Raw genomic sequence first — 18696 nt, 5'->3', positions numbered from 1 at the left:
GTAGAGTAAGGATAGGAGTTGGACTTGGTGATACTGGAGGTCTTTTCCAAAGGGAGTGCTTCCATGATTCTGTGTGAAAATGGAACACTTTGGTAGTGAAAACACTACAGGAAGTACCTGGACTGGAAATGGAGAAATTAAAACAGGTGTTCAGTGAAATGAAATGTAAGGAGATACTACTTCATGGATGACAGGATGCTTTCCACAGGGGTAGGGAGAGATACAGGCTCACACAACGTGACCATGATGCCTCTCAGGGTCTTCAACAGCAGTTGTCAGAGATGTCTCATTTTAATTTGAAGAGACCTTTAAAGGTTAACCAGTCCGATGTTCCTGCAGTCAGCAGAGACATCTGCAACTACAGCAGGCTGCTCAGAGCCCCAGACAACCCCATCTGGAATGGCTCCAGGGAAGGGGCATCTGTTGCTGCAGGGGAATTGCTCCAAGCTGTGGCTGCTGACCTCAGCCCCTGCTCACGACCAGCACTGTGGGGAGAGGCTCTGCCTGGGCTGGGCTGCAGAAAGCCTCTGCCTTGGACTTGCTCCTACCCATACCAAGGACACTGCCACAGCTTGTGCCCCATGCTGGGGGGCAGGAAGGCAGAGGTGGCACCTATGGGGAGAAGCAGCCAGGACAGGGGACCTTCAGCTGCCCAACAAAGAATTGCAGCTGAGGGAGCACCAGGGTCAAGTCTTTTCTTCCTTGGCTGGCGTCCCAGGAGTGCTCTATCCCTTCTGGCTTCCATCCCTACCTATGCTCCTGAATCTCATTCCCATCTGCTACTGAATCCAGGCTGGGACTGCCCCCAGCATCATTGGTGCCCACGGTGCCATCAGGAGTTGGATTCCACATTGGTCTGTGTCTCTGTATCTCTATTCTATGCCATTGTTCTTCTTTCCATTCCAGCTGGTTTAGTTTCTTTCCTGCCCCATCAGCCTCTCTCCCTTCTTCCCTTTGGGAAGGAAAGGGCTTCATGGAGAACATCTGACATTTGTTTGGTGGCCTTGACTTTTGACAGCAGACACTACATCTAATACACCAAAGCAGAAGATGGCAATGCCCAGACAAGCAGTACATGAGGGAAATCCAAAGCAGGGTTTAATTATTCCAGATTCCATTACAGATCAATTATCAGTTCCTGATTATTTTTGTTAAAAGGGAAAGAATCCTCCCCAGGAAGTCACCATCTTCACCAAGGTTTAGATTTCACTTCATCTTCAACACCTGGGGAAATCTCAAGAGGAGAGAAAAAGCATTTCAGCAGATTTCCTACCTAAGTAAAAAGGAATCTAAGGGAAATATATTTTTAGGTGAATTAGAAGGGATGAGAGAAATACAATCACAAAATGGGTTCGGCTGGAAAAGATCTCCAAGGTCATCAAGTCCAACTGTCAACTTAAGACCACCATGGCCATGAAGTGAAGAGAAAGCAAACATTTAGACCTAACCCCCCTAGCAGCATTAAGTGTGACAAACAAGAAACACAAATCTCCACCAAGAGAACTGGGATCATATTCCTGAGTGTGCACCATGGCTGCTCCCAAACACCTCTGACTGACTCCAGAAATCCCAAAGATGAAGGACTAGAACAGACAAGGGAGATCACAGTGTGTGTGCCATGCTCCATGGACATCCAGACAGCAGCAGATCAAACTCAGTGGCACCTTGCTGGGAATCCAGCACTGGGTTGAACAGATTGAAACTCCAAAAGGCAAATCAAAGGAAAATCAGCAGCAATTTTGGGGGTGTCATCTTCTTCAGCCACCTCAACGTTCTGGTTGTAAACATCAGGCCTTAGGGTTTGCAAACTGTTAAGGAAAAATGAGAGACCATGAGGCTGTGCATCTGTACATGGGGCTATGCAGATGCTGAGGAGTCTAGAGCAAAAGCTGAGAGCCCTGGGGCTGTTGGGCCTGCTGAAGAGCAGCTGCAGAGGGGATCTGCTCAATGGGGCACAAGAGGATGGGGCCAGGCTTGTCTCAGTGGTGCCCAGGGACAGGACAAGGGGCAATGGGCACAAACTGGAACCCAGGAGGACCCACCTGAACAGGAGGAAAAACTTCTTTGTTGTGAGGGTGCTGGAGCAGGCTGCCCAGAGAAGTTGTGGAGTCTCCTTGTCTGGAGAGTATCCAACCCCAGCTTGGCACTGTGCTGCCGGGCAAGCTGCTGTGGGTGCCCCTGCTTTAGCAGAGGTCACTTCCAACTCCACCATGCTGGAATTGGGGGATTCAAACTTCAGACTGGTAGAAGCTTCTCTTGAAGCCCTTTAGTATATTTTCAACCCTCTCTAAAACTACAATGTGAAGAATCTGAAGGACACACTATTCACATTGATGTCTGACATGAGTGTCCCCTGGAGCCTGATCCTGGTGGCTATCCCTGTCACCCAGGCACATCCCATCTGCCATATGCAGATCTAGAGATCTAGGCAGGCAGATTTACACTGGAAATTAGGAGAAAAAAAGTCCTTCCAGTGAGGGTGGTGAGACACTGGCACAGGTTGCCCAGGGAGGTTGTGGGTGCTCCCTCCCTGGAGGTGTTCAGGGCCAGGTTGGATGAGGCTTTGATCAACCCAGGCTAGTGGCAGGTGTCACTGCCCAGGGCATGGGGTTGGAACTAGACGGTCTTTAAGGCGTCTTTCAACACAAACCATTCTGTGAGTCTACATCACTTGCAAGGGTAACTCAAGAGGACTCTAAACCTTTCTGCATAAAGGAACCCAGTGACAAAAGCTTCCAAGCCATCAGCAAGGCAGGCTCACGAGCAGCTGAGAAGTGAGGCAAGCAGTAGCAGGAGACAGCTTAATGAGGAAGGCAGAGGAGCAGAGAGGAAATGACTTGTGGGGAACAGCCCCCTCACCGCAGCTTCCAGGGCTTGATCCAGGTCTTCCAGTAAATCTTCCTCATCTTCCAAACCCACTGACAAGCGAATTAAAGTGTCGCCGATTCCAAGAACTTCTCTATCTTCCTTAGGCACTGAGGCATGAGTCATGATGGCTCTACAGGAGGGAAGAAAGAACCGAACAATAAAGCCTCTTGTTTTAAATAAGTTTGGGCTTTTATCACTAAAGACCAAAGAAATTGTTTTCCTGCCAGCACCTCCTGAAGTTCCCGGGAGATGGGACAGGGTTTGTGTACCACCTGCTGGCTGTCTCGAAGATGGAAGAAGATCTCACCACCAACGGGGCCAAGGTTCTGCACTTGGGTCACAACAGCACCCTGCAGCATTCCGGCCTTGGGGCAGAGTGATTAGAAACTGCCCAGCAGAGAAAGCCCTGAGAGGGGCTGGTTGGCAAGAACTGAACATGAGACAGTGTGTGTGAGCAGGTGCCCAAGAAAGCCACCAGCACCCTGGCTTAGTTCAGCAACAGTGTGACTAGAAGGACCAGAAAAAGGATTGTGTCCCTGTACTCTGCTTTGGCGAGGCCACACCTTAAATTCTGGGCTCAGTTTTTGGCCTCTCACTCCAAGGAGGACACTGAGGTGCTGGAGCAGGTCCAGAGGACAATGAACCTGGTGAAGCATTTGGAAGATAGGCCTGATACAAAGCATCTGAGGGACCAGGGTTTGTTGAGCCTACAGAGAAGTAGGCCAGGGGGAGAACTCCTGGCTCTCTACAACTCCCTGAAAGGAGTCACTAAACCCCTCATGTTATTCCTGATGTGGAAAGAGCTGCAGTTGGGTGCAGGACACTGTGTAAGCAGGCACAAGGACAAACCTCATTCTTCTGCGGCGTGACCAAATCTGCTCAAATTCACTTATTCAGACCCAGAAAGGAATCTTGGGTTTCTTATCACAGCAACAAAGTGCAGCTCAGTCTCCCAGTCAAACAAGAAAGGGTGGAAATGCTTTCAGTGTTCCAGCCCTCTATGCACAAGTCACTCTTCTGGGGCAGCTGCTGGTGCTTTTGGTACACAACGAGCTTTCATATCAGCTACATGCTAAATATTTTGCCTTTGTGTACTAGAAACGTTTCAGGTCTCTCATAAACAGAGACCTGCTCATGCTCATCAGTACTTAAGGGCAAGGGGTAAAAGTATGGGGCCAGACTCTTCTCAGTGGTGCCCAGGGACAGGACAAGGGGCAATGTGCACAACCTGGGACAAAGGAAGGTCCATCTGAACAACAGAAAAACATTCTGTGGTGTGAGGGTGCAGGAGCCCTGGAGCAGGCTGCCCACAGGGGTTGTGGAGTCTCCTTGTCTGGAGAGCTTCCAACCCCAGCTGGGCATTGTGCTGCTGGGCAAGCTGCTGTGGGTGCCCTGCTTTAGCGGGGGGGTTGGAGTGGATGATCTCCAGAGGTCCCTTCCCACTCCCACCATGCTGGGACTGTGTGAGAAGCCTGTTGGCTCCCCTGCAGCTCTGTTAGGCTCTGAGGATGAAGGATGACTTACGGATGCTCTGCAAGGCTTTCGTATCCGCCCAGACTCTCTGCCAGCGCAAAAACCTAGGGGGGAAAATAAACAGAGCTGAGATCACAGCGAGGTCGTGAATGCTTGGAATGAATTTCAGTGGAGCTCTGGGTGCTCAGAAAGAGACTTAAGGAAAAGGGAATCTTTGGTTTCTTCCCGAAGTTCTGCTCAGGCAGCAGGTGAGAAGGGCCAGGACTGCAGTGCTAGGATGAGGGGCAATGGCTTTGAGCTAGAAGAGGGAAGACTGACACTGAAGTTCAGGAAGAAAATCTTTCCAGTGAGGGTGGTGAGACATTGGAACAGGTTGCCCAGAGAGGCTCTGGATGCCCTCTCCCTGGAAGTGTTCAAAGGCAAGTTGGATGAATCCTTGAGCAACCTGGGCTAGTGGGAGGTGTTCCGGCCCATGGCAAGGCGGTTGCAACGAGATGATCTTGAAGGTCCCTCCCAACTCAAACCATTCCATTACTCTATGAAGCTATGAAAATGAGGAGCAGGTTCTGCTTTGGTGCCTCTAGATTCCATTTTGTTCAAAGGAAGAGGAGAGCAGGCTGCCTGAACAAAGCCTCAGTTAAGAGCTGAGTGATCACATCCCATCTTCACATCCCCTTCTTTCAGCACCACTCATCACTGCTCACATCTACTACTTGTGATTCTCACAGCACTACAAAATGTTTTAATTTGGAAGGAACCTTTCAAAGTCACCCACCCAATCCCCTGCAGTCAGCAGGGATATCTGCAATTAGAGCAGGCTGCTCAGAGTCCCCAGACAAGCAGACTTGCAGTGGTTCCAGGGGTCAGGCGTCTTGCACCTCTTGGGCAACCTGGGCCAGGGTCTTAACCACCCTGTGGTGAGCTACAGGCAGAGGGCAAGCTCTTATCACAAGTGACAGAACAAGAGGAGAAGGTCTCAAGTTGCACCAGAAGAGGTTTAAGGTGGACATGAGGAACAAGTTTCTTTCCTGCAAGAGTGGTCAGGCATTGGAACAGGCTGCCCAGGGAGCCCAAGCAGAGTCACCATCCCTGGAGGTGTTCAAGAAAGGTGTGGATGTGGCACCTGGGAACATGGTTTAATGGCCATGGTAGTGCTGGGTTGATGTTCAGACTCAATCTTGGAGGTCTTTTCCAACCCACTCTGTAATTCTGTGAAATCCTGGGGGTGCTTGTACAGAAGTCTGCAGCTTCTTTATTTGCAGTGCTGGATGCCCTACACCCTGCTATGTAAATAATCACTTCCAAGGAGCTGAGGCAACTTCTTCTCCCCTTTCATTAGCCTCCATCTGCAAATCATTATTAGTTAGAGATGGTTGCACCCAAAAGCCTTCAGGGGCTTTGCAAGTAGAGAAGGACTCTCCCTACCCCATGAAAGGCCAGGTCCTTCTATTATCCCTCTCAGGACAGGCTGAAGTCCCTCTGAGCACTGTGTATTTAGCAGTGCTTACCTTTAAGTTCTTGAGGAAGGCAGAAGCATGTTCCAGCCCTCCTTTGATGTAAAAAGTCACCATCCCAGGACAGCCAGTGCACTGCCTCTTGATGAGCTCATGCTGGGGATGTGAAGGCAAACCTGGAACGACCAGAAATTGCTTTAATTGTGCTCACTTCAAAGGGCAAAGCACCCTCAGCTAGGCAGAAAGAGCCTGCTCATCACCGCAGCGGACAACTCAACGTGGGAGTCGCCAAGCCAAGGGTGCATGAACAACACGTAGCACCCAAACCCAACCCTCCGAGGCACCACCAGCTCTGAAGCCTGGCCAACCTACCTGGGAAAATGACCTTCTCCACCCTAGGATGTGCCTCAAGGAAGCGAGCAACAGCCAACGCGTTGCGGAAGTGCTGCTTCATCCGGACTTCTAAGGTCTTCAGCCCACGGTTGCAGAGGTAGCAGTCAAAGGGAGAGGGAACAGCTCCAAGAGCTGTAGAAAAGTGAAGCAAAATTCCACCAACATTGTAAAAAATCCATAAAAACCCCAAAAGTCTACTTCAAACAAAACCCCACTTAGAACAAGATTCCACCTGAGTCACCATCCCTGGAGGTGTTCAAGAAAAGCCTGGATGAGGCACTTAGTGCCATGGTCTAGTTGACTGGATAGGGCTGGGGGATAAGTTGGACTGGATGAGCTTGGAGGTCTCTTCCAAGCTGGTTGATTCTATGATAAGAGGAAGTGGCCTCAAGTTGCACCAGGGAAGGTTCAGGTTGGACGTTAGAAGAAACTTCTTCACTGAAAGGGTTCTCAAGCCCTGGGAGAGGCTGCCCAGGGAGGTGGTTGAATCCTCACACCTGGAGGTGTTTCGGAGAGGTGGAGATGTAGTGCTGAGGGACATGGGTTATCATCAGCAGATAACATTGGCAGAGTTAGAGAATGGTTGGACTTGATCTCAAAGGTCTTTTCCAACTCAAATGATTCCATGGCAGAGTTAGAGAATGGTTGGACTCGATCTCAAAGGTCTTTTCCAACAGAAATGATTCTATGTCTCTGTGTTTGCTGGAGGTGTTTCAGAAAGGAGTGGACATGGCACTTCAGGACATGGTTTAGTGGCCATGGTGATGCTAAGCTGATGGTTGGACTCCATGACCTTGGGGGTCTTTTCCAACTGAAACAATTCTGACTGCACAAGGCCACCCCACTCACTGGCGAACAGTAGGGAAGGGATTTCAAGGTTCCTCCACCTGTGTCACTGCATCCTCTCCACATTACAAAGCCTGAGCTACATCTCTAGGTGCATTTCATTTGTGCATGCAGCACAAGGGTCAGGAGAAGCTGGAGTGTCTCACTATGACCCATGTCAAGGTGTTCCCCACACCAGCTACTTACAGTTTTGTAGGAACTTGAGCCTTTCGTAGAGTTCATCAGAGTTGACTGAAACCAGTCCCATGACGACATCACTATGACCTAAGAAAGCAAGAAGACCAGGATCAGCCACTCCATCTGCTCCAGGGTGCTGCCACAAGCCCCCATTTTCTCACTGCTGGTGATAAAGAGTCCCCTTTTGGTGAACATTGGGGTTCTTCTCACTGCTACAGCTGTGGAATAGCACCAGCCTGCTGCCTTTGAAAGCCAGCTAGAGGGCGCCCACTTCTACGTGCTCCACCAGGATCGTGCGAGGACAGCACAGCTACAGCTTCAGGTCTGGGCTGTGAACGTGCTGATACCATCTTCCACAAGCTCACTGTGAGCCAGAAATGTGCTCCCACAGCCAAGAAGGCCACTGGTCTCCTGGGATGCAGGAAGAAGGGTGTGGCTAGCAGGTTGAGAGAGGTTCTTCTCATCTTCTGCTCTGTCCTAGCAAGGCCACATGAGTTCTAGGAGCAGTTGTGGGTTCCCCAGCTCAAGAGAGAGGGAACTACTTGGGAGAAGGTTCTGTGGATGTGCTTTTGGACAGTCTCCAATGCAGCTGTATAACACAGCTGCTGGATAACAAGTGGTCTGTGGCACAGCAATGTGCCCTTGTGGCCAAGAAGGCCAATGGGATCCTGGGGTGCATTAAGAGTGTATCCAGCAGACCAAGGGAGGTTCTCCTGCCCCTCTACTCTGTACTGCTGAGGCCCTATCTTGAGAACTGTGCTCAGTTTTGGGCTCCCCAGCTTAAGAGGGCCAGAGATCTGCTGGAGAAGGCCCAGCAGAGGGCTGCAAGGATGATGAGGGGACTGGAGCATTGCCTGAGGAGGAGAGGCTGAGGGACTTGGGGATGTTTAGTCTGGAGAAGAGAAGGCTGAGAGGGGACTTAATCAATGTTTATCAATATCTGAGGGCTGGGGGTCAGGAGAGGGGGGACAGGCTCTGCTCACTTGCTCCCTGGGATAGGACAAGGAGCAATGGATGGAAGCTGCAGCACAGGAGGTTCCAGCTCAACACAAGGGGGAGCTTCTTGACTGGAAGGGTCCCAGAGCACTGGCACAGGCTGCCCAGAGAGGCTGTGGAGTCTCCTTCTGTGGAGCCTTTCAAGGCCTGTCTGGATGTGTTCCTGTGTGACCTGAGCTAGACTGTATGCTCCTGCTTTGGCAGGCAGGTTAGACTCAATCTTTGTGGGTTTCTTCCAACCCCTGCCATCCTGTAAGCCTGTGAAACCTCCTTTGAACCTTAACATCATTCCCAGCAGCTAACTTCTACTGAAGCCAACACTTTGATAAAGTCAATTTAAAGCCAACTTGGCTAGAAGCACCTCTAGGTCCATTACTCGATTCTTTCAATCAAGGATGATTGAGGACCCATGAAGATTAATGGTCTGTTAAATGGTCCACCTAAGAATTAGTGGTACACACACCGGGTTTGGTGAACTGCCCACAGCCAGAATGGCTTTCAAACTTCCAGTGGGAGCAGAGCTGAAGTCCCTGACTTACCATTCATGTATTTGGTTGCAGAGTACATACAGATATCAGCCCCAAGAGACAAAGGACGCTGCAAGGGAAGAAAGTCATGGGTCAGACTGAAGCTTCTGTGCACTCTGGGCCCTGAGAAGCTGTAGGCAAAGGCTGTGACCAATCCCTGAGACAACAACAACTGGAGACACTAAAAATAACCCACCAAAATGTAAAACTGAACACTTGAAACCACTCAAAACCTGAGCATGAAGGAACAACCCCTGCACCAGTACAGCGAGAAGTGCACCAGTACAGTGAGAAGCTGACCTATTGGAAGGAAGCTCCACTGGAAAGGACCTGCTCACCATCAGCCAGCAATGCGCCCCTGTGGCCAAGAAGGCAAATGGTCTCCTGAGGTGCATGAAGAAGAGTGTGGCCACCAGGTCAAAGGAGGTTGTCCTCCATCTCTACTCTGCCCTAGAGAGGCCATATCTAGAGTCCTGGGTCCAGTTCAAGAGTGACAGAGAACTACTGGAGAGAGTCCAGAGGAGGCTCCAAAGATGCTGAAGAGGCTGGAGCATCTCTGTGAAGAGGAAAGGCTGAGAGTCCTGGGACTGTTGAGCCTGGAGAAGAGCAGCCCCAGAGTGGATCTGAGCAATGCTCAGCAAGAGATAAAGGACCTGGTGGGGGCAAGAGGATGGGGCCAGACTCTTCGCAGTGGTGCTCAGAGACTAGCCAAGGGGCAGTGGGCACAAACTGGAACCAAGGAGGTTCCACCTGGAGAGGAGGAGAAATGTCTTTGTTGTGAGGGTGCTGGAACCCTGGAGCAGGCTGCCCAGAGAGGCTGTAGAGCCTCCTTCTCTGGAAAGATTCCAAATTCATTGTGATTCTGGTTAAGCTGCTTTAGCAAGGGGTTAGACTGGATGGTGTCCAGAGGTCCCTTCCAAACCCCAGCACACTGGGACTAGCAAATTCTGTGGTGGGAAATGCATCCACATCAGTGCTGGCAACACTGCACTGAAGGACCAACAGAAGAATTGAAGAAATTGCAAAGATACTTTTTTTTCTGTCAGGTTGCTCTTCCCTAACCTCCAACCTTTGTCCCTTGAAACCTTTTAAAGGTGAGGCAACCTGAGAAGTTGATGGCCAAGAAGTAAATGAGCCACATATTTTGTGTAACCAGTTACTAAGTAAAGGACTTTGCACAGGATAAAATACTCAAATTATAAAGTCTGAAGAGCATCAAGATGTTAAAAGGCAACGAAGCAAGGAGACCTGGGGCAGAAAACTGCTGCTGTTGGGTTCAGCAGGGGCTTCTAGAAATGAGAATGTGAACTCTCAAGAGAAGGGCAGCACAGGCACCAGTGCCTTTCACATTCAATATTGCTCCACAACTGTGGGCATGGGAAGAGGCAGCCCAGGGAGGTGGTGGAGTCACCACCTCTGGAGGTGTTCAAGAAACAAGCAGATATAGCCCTCTGGCCCTCCCAGGCATGGTGTAGCAGTCATGTAGGTGTGGGGTAGGCGGCCTGGACTTGATGATCTTAGAAGTGGAGGCTCCCAAGATGCTGAGGGGCCTGGAGCAGCTCTGTGAGAAGGAAAGGTTGAGAGCCCTGGGGCTGTTGAGCCTGCAGAAGAGCAGCGCCAGAAGGGATCTAATCAATGCTGAGTAAGAGACAAAGGACCTGAGGGGGGCAAGAGGATGGGGCCAGACTCTTCTCAGTGGTGCCTAGAGACTGGACAAGAGGCAATGGGCACAGACTGGAAACCAGGAGGTTCCATCTGGACAGGAGGAGGAAATTTATTTATTTACTGTGAGGGTGCTGGATCCCTGGAGCAGGTTGCCCAGAGAGGTTGTGGAGTCTCCTCCTCTGGACAGCTTCCAAATTCAGATGGTCACTGTGATTCTGGTTAAGCTGCTATGAGTGCTCCTGCTTTAGCAGGGAGGTTGGACTGGATGATCTCCAGAGGTCACTTCCAACCCCCAGCATATTGTGATTTGGGGATTCTGAATAACAGTGATCGTGGGCAAGAAATCACCAAGTTTTTGGTACATAAGAGACCATCTCAAGGGTTGCTTTAGCTAAGCATTAACAATTTTTCTGTAGTTCTAATTTACAAAGCTCTCAGTGCCCCTAATAAAAACAGACACTTTGCCTTTTTCACCCAGAAAAAAAGTATTACTTTAGACTTAAAATACAAAGGGTTAGCTTGGCCTGCTGGGAAACACAGCTGAGTATTTCTAGCCACTGTGAAGATGAACAAGACCTGGAAGTTTTACTACTCTGCTGTTATTTTTAGAAGTAGTTTTTTAGAATTTAGAATAAATTGTCTTTATTTTATGGATTCCAGCCAGAAAAGTTATGCCAGCTGTTTGAGATGAAAAAGACTACCCTCTAAGCCACACATTCACCGAAACAGTGAGGAAAAAGGCAGCCTGAATATCTCACAGAAAGATGTAAAGTTTGATTGCTTTAACTTTTTCTTCCACTACTTTTTTTTTTTCAGCATCTCAAGTAGCTCAGAATTGATCAAAAGCAGAACAGATTAAAGAATTGGTATAAAAAGGCCACACTTGGAGGACAGGAAGAGATGATCTTTAAAGCGCCTTCTAACCCAAACCATTCTATGATTCCATGACAGTTTTTAAGAGGCTTCTTGTGATTTCCATCAGGGAGAACTAAATAAATATGATTCTTTTTAATGACAGAGAAGCCCATTTTTCTTGTGGTTTATCTGACCTGGAGGTGTTTAAGAGGAGGCTGGATGAGGCACTCAGTGCCAGGGTTTAGCTAATTAGAATGATTAGGTGATAGATTGGACTCAATGATGTTAAAGGTCTCTTCCAAACTGGTTAATTCTGCGATTCATGCGTTTGCTTACATCGGTTTTGTTGGTGCCATACTGCAAGCTGTAAACCACTCTGCACTCCATCTTTGCTCATATGAAGAGCAGCAGTTGATGGGTTGTGGTCACAGAATGGTTAGGCTGGAAGGGATCTTAAAGATCATCCAGCTCCAGCCTCCTGCCATAGGCAGGAACACCAACTACTACAACATGTTGCCCAAGGCCTCATCCAGCCTGGCCTAGAACATCCACAGCCTCCTCGAAAAACCCTCTCCAGTATCTCATCACCCTCACTGTTAAGAATTTCTTCCTAATGTCCTCACCTCTTAAACCTACAGCTCCTCAGAATGGAGAGGAGAATGCTTCAAGGTGACCTTATTGTGTCCTTTCAGTATCTGAAGGGGGCTACAAGAAAGCTGGGGAGGGACTTTTTAGGATGTCAGGTAGTGCTAGGACTGGGGAGAACGGAACAAAGCTAGAAATGGGGAGATTCAGACTGGGTGTTAGGAAGTTCTTCAGCATGAAGGTGGTGACTGCTAAGAATGGGAGGTGATGGGATCCTCATCCCTGGAGGTGCTTAAGGCCAGGCTGGATGAGGCTTTGGACAGCCTGATCTACTGTGAAGTGTCCCTGGCCATGGCAGGGGGGCTGGAACTAGATGATCCTTGTGGTCCCTTCCAACCCTGACTGATTCTATTGGTCTGTGTTTCGGGTCACTCACTCTAAGAAGAACATTAAGGTGCTGGAGCAGGTCCAAAGAAGGGCAAGTGGATTCTTCCATTTTAAAAAGGATTCTTTGACTGCCCTGCACTGCAGAGATGACTGCAGACAAACCCCTCTGCTTACCTGGAAATAGGCAGACATGAAAGTGTTGTCGACCACCAGAAGAACATCCTTGTGTTTGTGCACTATATCTGCACAGGCCTTAATGTCAACAACCTTCAACGTGGGGTTGGTTGGGGTCTCAATCCAGACGAGCTGCAGAAATTCAGCAAGACAAACACCATCAGCCCAGAGATGTTACCAGGGATGCTTTGAGACACAATTTCCTTCTCAAGAGGGTTTACAGGGTGGAAATAAGAGAGCTACAAGAAAAGCAAGCACATCAAAGCCTTTGATTTGCATCCCCCAGGAGGTTAGCTGGGTTAACAGTTGGACTCCCTGATCTTTAAAGCCTCTTCAACCAAAGTGATTCCATGATTATATATGCCCCAGCCATGAAGCATGGCTGTTCAACTCTGCTGTTCACTCAGCTCTTTCTTCCCTCCTATGGTGGCTTTTTTTGCCCTTAAAATTATTTCAGTGAGGCACCACAACCATCACCAAGTGACCATCAGCAGGGACATCCTGTACCCAGATGTACCTAACCTGCTCATGCAGAGCCATCTCCCACCCTGCCAATACAACAACAGCCAGAATGAAAACATTTAACCACACTAATTAAGCAACTTCAGGCATTTCCTACCCACACATTGGTGTTCCTTACCTTGGTCTCAGGTGTAATGGCAGCCTCTAGGCATTTTGGTTTGGTGCAGTCAACAAAAACCACATTCAGTCCCATTTTCATGGCTACTTGCCTGAAGTATCTGTTTGTACCTAAAAAAACAACAAGCACCACACAAACCATTACACAACAAATCCAACCACAAAAAAATACAGATAAATAGAATGAAACCATGCCCTCAATTTGCCTTCAGTGATCTCCATCCTCTTGTAGGCACACAGGGAGAGTCAAGAGGAGAGCTTTGTGGTCTACACCAAAAACAGGACATCTGAAATGTTTTTATTTCTTTAGAAGTAAATGTTTTTTTAAACATCATGAGAAAAGAATAATGGAAAGATAGAATGGGAGGCACTTATTAAGTATTTTTTATCAACTAATAAGGTTTTATTTAATCAGAAGATTAAAAAGATCCCTTTCAGTTTGTCTGCTTCTAAGCATTCCTCCAAGCCTTGGTCACACACAAGTTGGTGGTTCCAATTTTGGTATCTTCTTTCCTCCACCCTACTTCTGTCTTCCACTATGTCTTTTCAAACCTTTCCCCCCCCACACTCCTCAATCTTATTCATTAGAAAATCTAGAAGAAGAACCAAGGAGAAGACTTCAGCTGCTGTGGTTCTCATCACCCAGTGGAAAGTGTCTCAGGAGAGTTGGAGATAACCAACCCTTCTAACCCTGATAATTCTAGGATTGCACATAGTAAGGAACACAAAAGTGACCATTTCCTTCCTTTCTGTCTTCAAGGCCTTTTATTAGATGTTTTTAGATCAGATATTAGATTAATATCTTCATTAGTGACATGGGCAGCAGGATCGAGGTACCATCAGCAAGCCTGCAGGTGACACCAAGCTGAGAGGTTTGGTTGCCAGGCCTGAGGGATGAGACCCATCCAGAGGGACGTGGACAAGCTCAAGAAATGGAAATGTGAAACCACAAGATTCTAAAAGGCCAGGTGCAAGGTCCTGCACATGGGTTGGGGCAACCCCCAGTAGCGATCCAAGCTGGGGATGAAGGGCTGAAGAGCAGAATTGAGGAGAATGACTTTGGGGCGCTGGTTGATGAGAGACTCAGCCTGAGTCATCAATCATCTCTAGGGCTGATCCCCAGCAGCATGGAGGGATCTCCCTCCCATGAAGGGAGAGGATTCTGCCCCTCTGATCCACTCTGCTGAGCCCCCACCTGCAGTGCCGTGGCCAGCTCTGGAGTCCTCAGCACAGCACAGACAGAAACCTGTGGGAGCAGGGCCAGGGGAGGTCACAGCAATGATGGGAGGGCTGGAAGCCCTCTGCTGGGAGGCCAGGCTGAGAGAGTTGGGGCTGTTGGGAGAAAAGGCTCCAGGAAGACCTTTTGGTGGCCTTTCGGTGCTTTGAGGAGCCAGTCAGAAAGCTGCAGACAGACTTCTTATCAAAGTCTGTTGTGACAGGACAAAGGATGATGGTTTGAACTAAAAGAGCAGAGAAATGAGAAATGTTTGACACTGAGGGCAGTGAGAGTATGGCTTTGGTTGTCTGGTGAGGTGGCAGCTGCCCCATCCCTGGAACCACTGCGGGTCAGGTTTTTTTGGGCTCTAAGCAACCTGCTCTAGTTGCAGCTGTCTCAGCTGGCTGCAGGGGCAGTTGGACTGGATGACCTTTAAAGGCCACTTCCAGCCTAAACCATTTTATGAATTGAAGCCACCAGGCAATCACTAGATGAGCAATTTACTGACTACCTGGCAACACTCTCTGGTTTGAAAATTAATCCATCAGGACTTCTGCCAAGGTTACCCAACTCTATTCCCTTGCACACAACAGTTTCTAAGAGGAAAGGATCAAAAACACCTATGCCAGATCCAAAAACCTCAGTATGGTGTGGGGTTGGAAGGGATCTCTGGAGATCATCCAGTCCAAGCACCCTGCTAAGGCAGGGGCACCCGCAGCAGCTTGCACAGCAGCACAATGCCCTCCTGGGGTTGGAAGCTCTCCAGAGAAAGAGACTTCTGCTCCAGGGCTCCAGCACCCTCACAACAAAGATGTTTCTGCTCCTGTTCAGATGGAACCTCCTGGGTTCCACTTTGTGCCTGTTGTCCCTCATCACTGTCACCACCGAGAAGAGTCTGGCCCCATCCTCTTGCCCCCTCACAGGTGCTTTATCTCTTGCTGAACATGGATCAGATCCCCTCTGGGGCTGCTCTTCTGCATACTCAACAGCCCCAGGGCTCTCAGCCTTTCCTTTTCATAGGCCCCTCAACATCTTTTAACCTCCACTAGACTCTCTCCAGTAGTTTCCTGCCTCTCTTGAACTGGGGAGCCCAGAACTGGACCCAGCACTTCAGATGTGGCTTCCCTACAGCAGAGTAGAGGGGAAGAACCTCCCCTGACTTGCTGGTCACACTCTTCTTTATGCACCCCAGGAGACCATTTGCCTTCTTGGCCTCAAAAGCACATTGCTGGCTCATGAGGAACTCATTGTCCAAGAGATCCCATGTCCTTCCCCACAGAGCTGCTTCCCAGCAGGTCACCCCTCACCTGTATTGGTGCAGGGGGTTCCTCCTCCCATGCTGCATGGTCCTACACTTGCCTTTTTTGATCTTTACAAGTTTCCACCAGGAAAGGAAGAGCAGGAACATCAGAAGCTGGGAAGCTATGCTGAGTTGGACTGCAGAAGATCCTGCTCTGCAAACCAACCTGTAAAAAGCTGTCCTGCTTTCCTCCCATTCCAGCATTCCTCACTAATTAGCTGTATTTTTTTAACTTCAGTGAAGTCCTAACACAACAAGCAGGCAGTTCTGTGTCCTCACAAAGTCAAAAGATTTCAAAGAAAACTGAAGGTCCTAGATGATGGTCTTGGGATGCTGATAGAATCACAAAGAGGTGCATTTAATGAAGATCCAGACCATGTTCATGCTTCACATACCTCCATAGACATCATCAATGCAGATAATGGTGTCCCCTGACTTCAAAAGGTGAGTAATGTTCAAAGTAGCAGCTAAGCCAGAGGCAAAAGCTAAACCTGAAAAAGAAAAACGTCAATTGCAGACAATTTTCATGCAACCCAACCCTGTCAGACTTGCCTTCATGTCCCCCACCTTGCTTCAGAAGGAACTTGTTCTGTCACTCCCCACATCCCATCTCACTCTAAGCCCAGTGCCTGAGCTAGACCTCCCTGTGAGAACAGCATTGGACTCTGTCCACACAGAGAGCAGCTCTTACCCAACACCAACAGTCAGAAGCTGTCACAGCCTTACTGTGCTACCAGCTCTGTGTCCTTGCTCCCCACATCCCACCTGCTGCAGACACTCAGAGGACAGCCCTGGTGACATTTTGCTTGAGTAAGATATCCACAGCTTACAGTATTTAGCTCCATCTAGTGCTGCCACAGCCTTCTCCAGGCAGGTCCTGGTAGGGTTTCCACTCCGGCTGTATTCAAAACCCTATTGGGAAACCAAGAAACAAAAGGCAACTTCAGAGATAGTTGTGTCCCATAATAGTCCTAGGCTGCTTCAAAATTCCAGGCTACTCCTCCACCTCTTCCAAAAGCAACTGACTGGTGTTCTGTCTACATCAGGATGCTGCAAACAGCCTCCAGATGGGCATTCCCAACATGAAAGTGCTTTCTAGGGGTGTGCTGGGGAAAGTATCACGTTGTTGGTCATGGTCTCCTTCCCAGAGATCCAATTCTGGGCACTGCTGGAGAAAAGCTCTTGGGCTGACATAAGGTTATCACAAGGAAGATGTCCCATCTCCAGGAGGCTCTGCTTGAAAGATGCTTTAGGGCATCAGTTAGGGGCACCAGTTAGTGCCAACCTGTGCCCATCAAAAGTTCTTGACAGGTCAAATGTTTCCCTGGCATGCAACCAAAACATGTTCCACATGTCACTGCAATGGCGTTTATGCCAATGCCGAGACAATTACAGGAGGGCAGAACCCACTCATGCATGCAGGGATGCACTTGCTGCAGAGACAATCTGGCTAAGCAACCTGGGATTTGCTGCACTTCCAGAATTTCTGCTTAATGACAACTTCAGCAGAGTCAGGAATCCAGCAGGTGGCTCTCAGAGAGCTTTCAAGCAAGAAAGGGGCCATGGACAAGTGAAGAGAGCAACTTGGGACTCCTTCTTCTGTTGTCTTCTTCAACACAGCTACCACAGCAGTCACAACTTTAGTCCCTGTAGGTGGTTTTGGGTGGAATCACAGATCACAAGGCAAGTTCCTACAGCCCAACCAGCGCAGCATGATGTCCAGCCCTTCACTTTGGAACAAAAGCTGTTTTTTAAGGGTTGTAAATCTGGGCCATTTCCCTCAGGCATGCATGGTGGAAGTCTGAAAATTCAACAGAGTTCCAGACAAGCACTTCCAGCACTTTCTGCAACACATCCACAAAATATTCCATACAATCCCAAAATCTCAGCATGGTGGGGGTTGGAAGGGACCACTGGACATTACCCAGTCCAACTCCTCTTAATAAAGCAGGGGTACCCAAAGCAGCTTGCCCAGGATCACAATGCCCAGCTGGGTTTGGCATCTCTCCAGACAAGGAGACTGCACAACCTCTCTGGGCAGCCTGCTCCAGGGCTCCAGCACCCTCACAACAAAGAACTTTCTCCTCCTGGGTTCCAGTTTGTGCCTGTTGCCCCTTGTCCTGGGCATCACTGAGAACAGTCTGACCCCACCTTCCTCCCCCCCGGCGCACTTAGCGAGCATTAAGAGGATCCCTTTTCAGGCTCCTCCTTACCTTAAAGTGAAATTGACTCAGAGAATATCTACCTGGTCTGGAAGAACAACTGAATCTGCTGCTTCTAAGAGCTGTGCCCGTGAGGAAGCTCACTCCGCCTGTGCTCAGCACAAACTTGTTACCACAAAGACTTCAAGCAGTACCCAGCTGGAAGAAAACCATCTGAGCAAGCCCTGAACCTTAACGTAGTTAGCAGCTTCCCGCACCAAACGCCCAAACCACGAGTGGTGAGTGGGCTCCTTTATGCACTTTTCAGCTGTGAAAATCACCCTCAATGTTCCTTCCAACCCACCACGGCCCCAAACAGCTCTCCTGGCAAGGTAAAGATGCTGGGTCAAGGGACAGAAATGACTCCCTGAGCTGCAAACTGGGGACTTCGTAGGGACAGCTATCCGCCCGGACTCCCCTGGGCAGCCAGCACTGCCCGGGCTGGGCCATACTGAGCCGAGCCATGAGCCCACCCCGCTTCCCCAAGCCCAGCTCGGAGCTCCCGCTGCCCCCCCCTCACCGAATGCTGCCCGGGAGCCTTTTGCTTGAAGGTAGTGGCGAGGGAGAGCGGAGGCACGAGAGCACCCGATCGCCACTGCTCGGGCTCCTGCCCGACGTGGATCGCCTGCGTGGCGAAGTGCGGGAAGGGCGGCAGGAAGGATGGAGCCCCACCGTTCTCCATGGCCGCGCCGCCGCTGCTACTGCTACTGCTGCTGCCGCTGACTGCGCCGCTGACGCGGGAAACGCCTCCGCGCACGGCCCCGCCTGCAGCGTCGGCTCCCACCCCCTCGCCCAAGCGCCATCGCGCACGGCCCCGCCCGCAGCGTCGGCTCCCACCCCCTCGCCCAAGCGCCGCCGCGCACGGCCCCGCCCGCAGCGTCGGCTCCCACCCCCTCGCCCAAGCGCACAGCCCCGCCCGCAGCGTCGGCTCCTACCCCCT

General features: G+C 49.9%; 1 protein-coding gene across 3 annotated transcripts; it reads right to left on the bottom strand.

Annotated features, from left to right (window-relative positions):
* Positions 1-1072: 1072 nt before the first annotated feature.
* CTH (cystathionine gamma-lyase) lies at positions 1073-18466 on the bottom strand. Of its 3 annotated transcripts, XR_010303075.1 has the most exons (13): positions 18277-18466; positions 16386-16467; positions 15951-16046; positions 13041-13150; positions 12401-12532; positions 8747-8804; positions 7221-7298; positions 6168-6320; positions 5850-5971; positions 4393-4445; positions 2860-2998; positions 1665-1808; positions 1073-1224 (listed from the first exon to the last, which is right to left on the bottom strand). XR_010303075.1 is itself a non-coding variant. In XM_064147501.1 (12 exons), exons 1-12 carry the CDS (start codon positions 18436-18438, stop codon positions 1788-1790), a joined length of 1206 nt encoding a protein of 401 aa, XP_064003571.1. In that variant the 5' UTR covers positions 18439-18466; the 3' UTR covers positions 1073-1787. The 3 variants fall into 3 exon arrangements, 2 of the variants coding, with proteins under 2 accessions (XP_064003571.1, XP_064003572.1); XM_064147501.1 differs by having other exon boundaries at positions 1073-1808; XM_064147502.1 differs by lacking the exon at positions 1665-1808.
* Positions 18467-18696: the final 230 nt, after the last annotated feature.

The sequence above is a fragment of the Pogoniulus pusillus genome, chromosome 8 (genome assembly GCF_015220805.1).
Source record: "Pogoniulus pusillus isolate bPogPus1 chromosome 8, bPogPus1.pri, whole genome shotgun sequence".
Taxonomy (NCBI): Eukaryota; Metazoa; Chordata; class Aves; order Piciformes; family Lybiidae; genus Pogoniulus; species Pogoniulus pusillus.
This window is presented reverse-complemented; position numbering and strand designations above follow the sequence as displayed.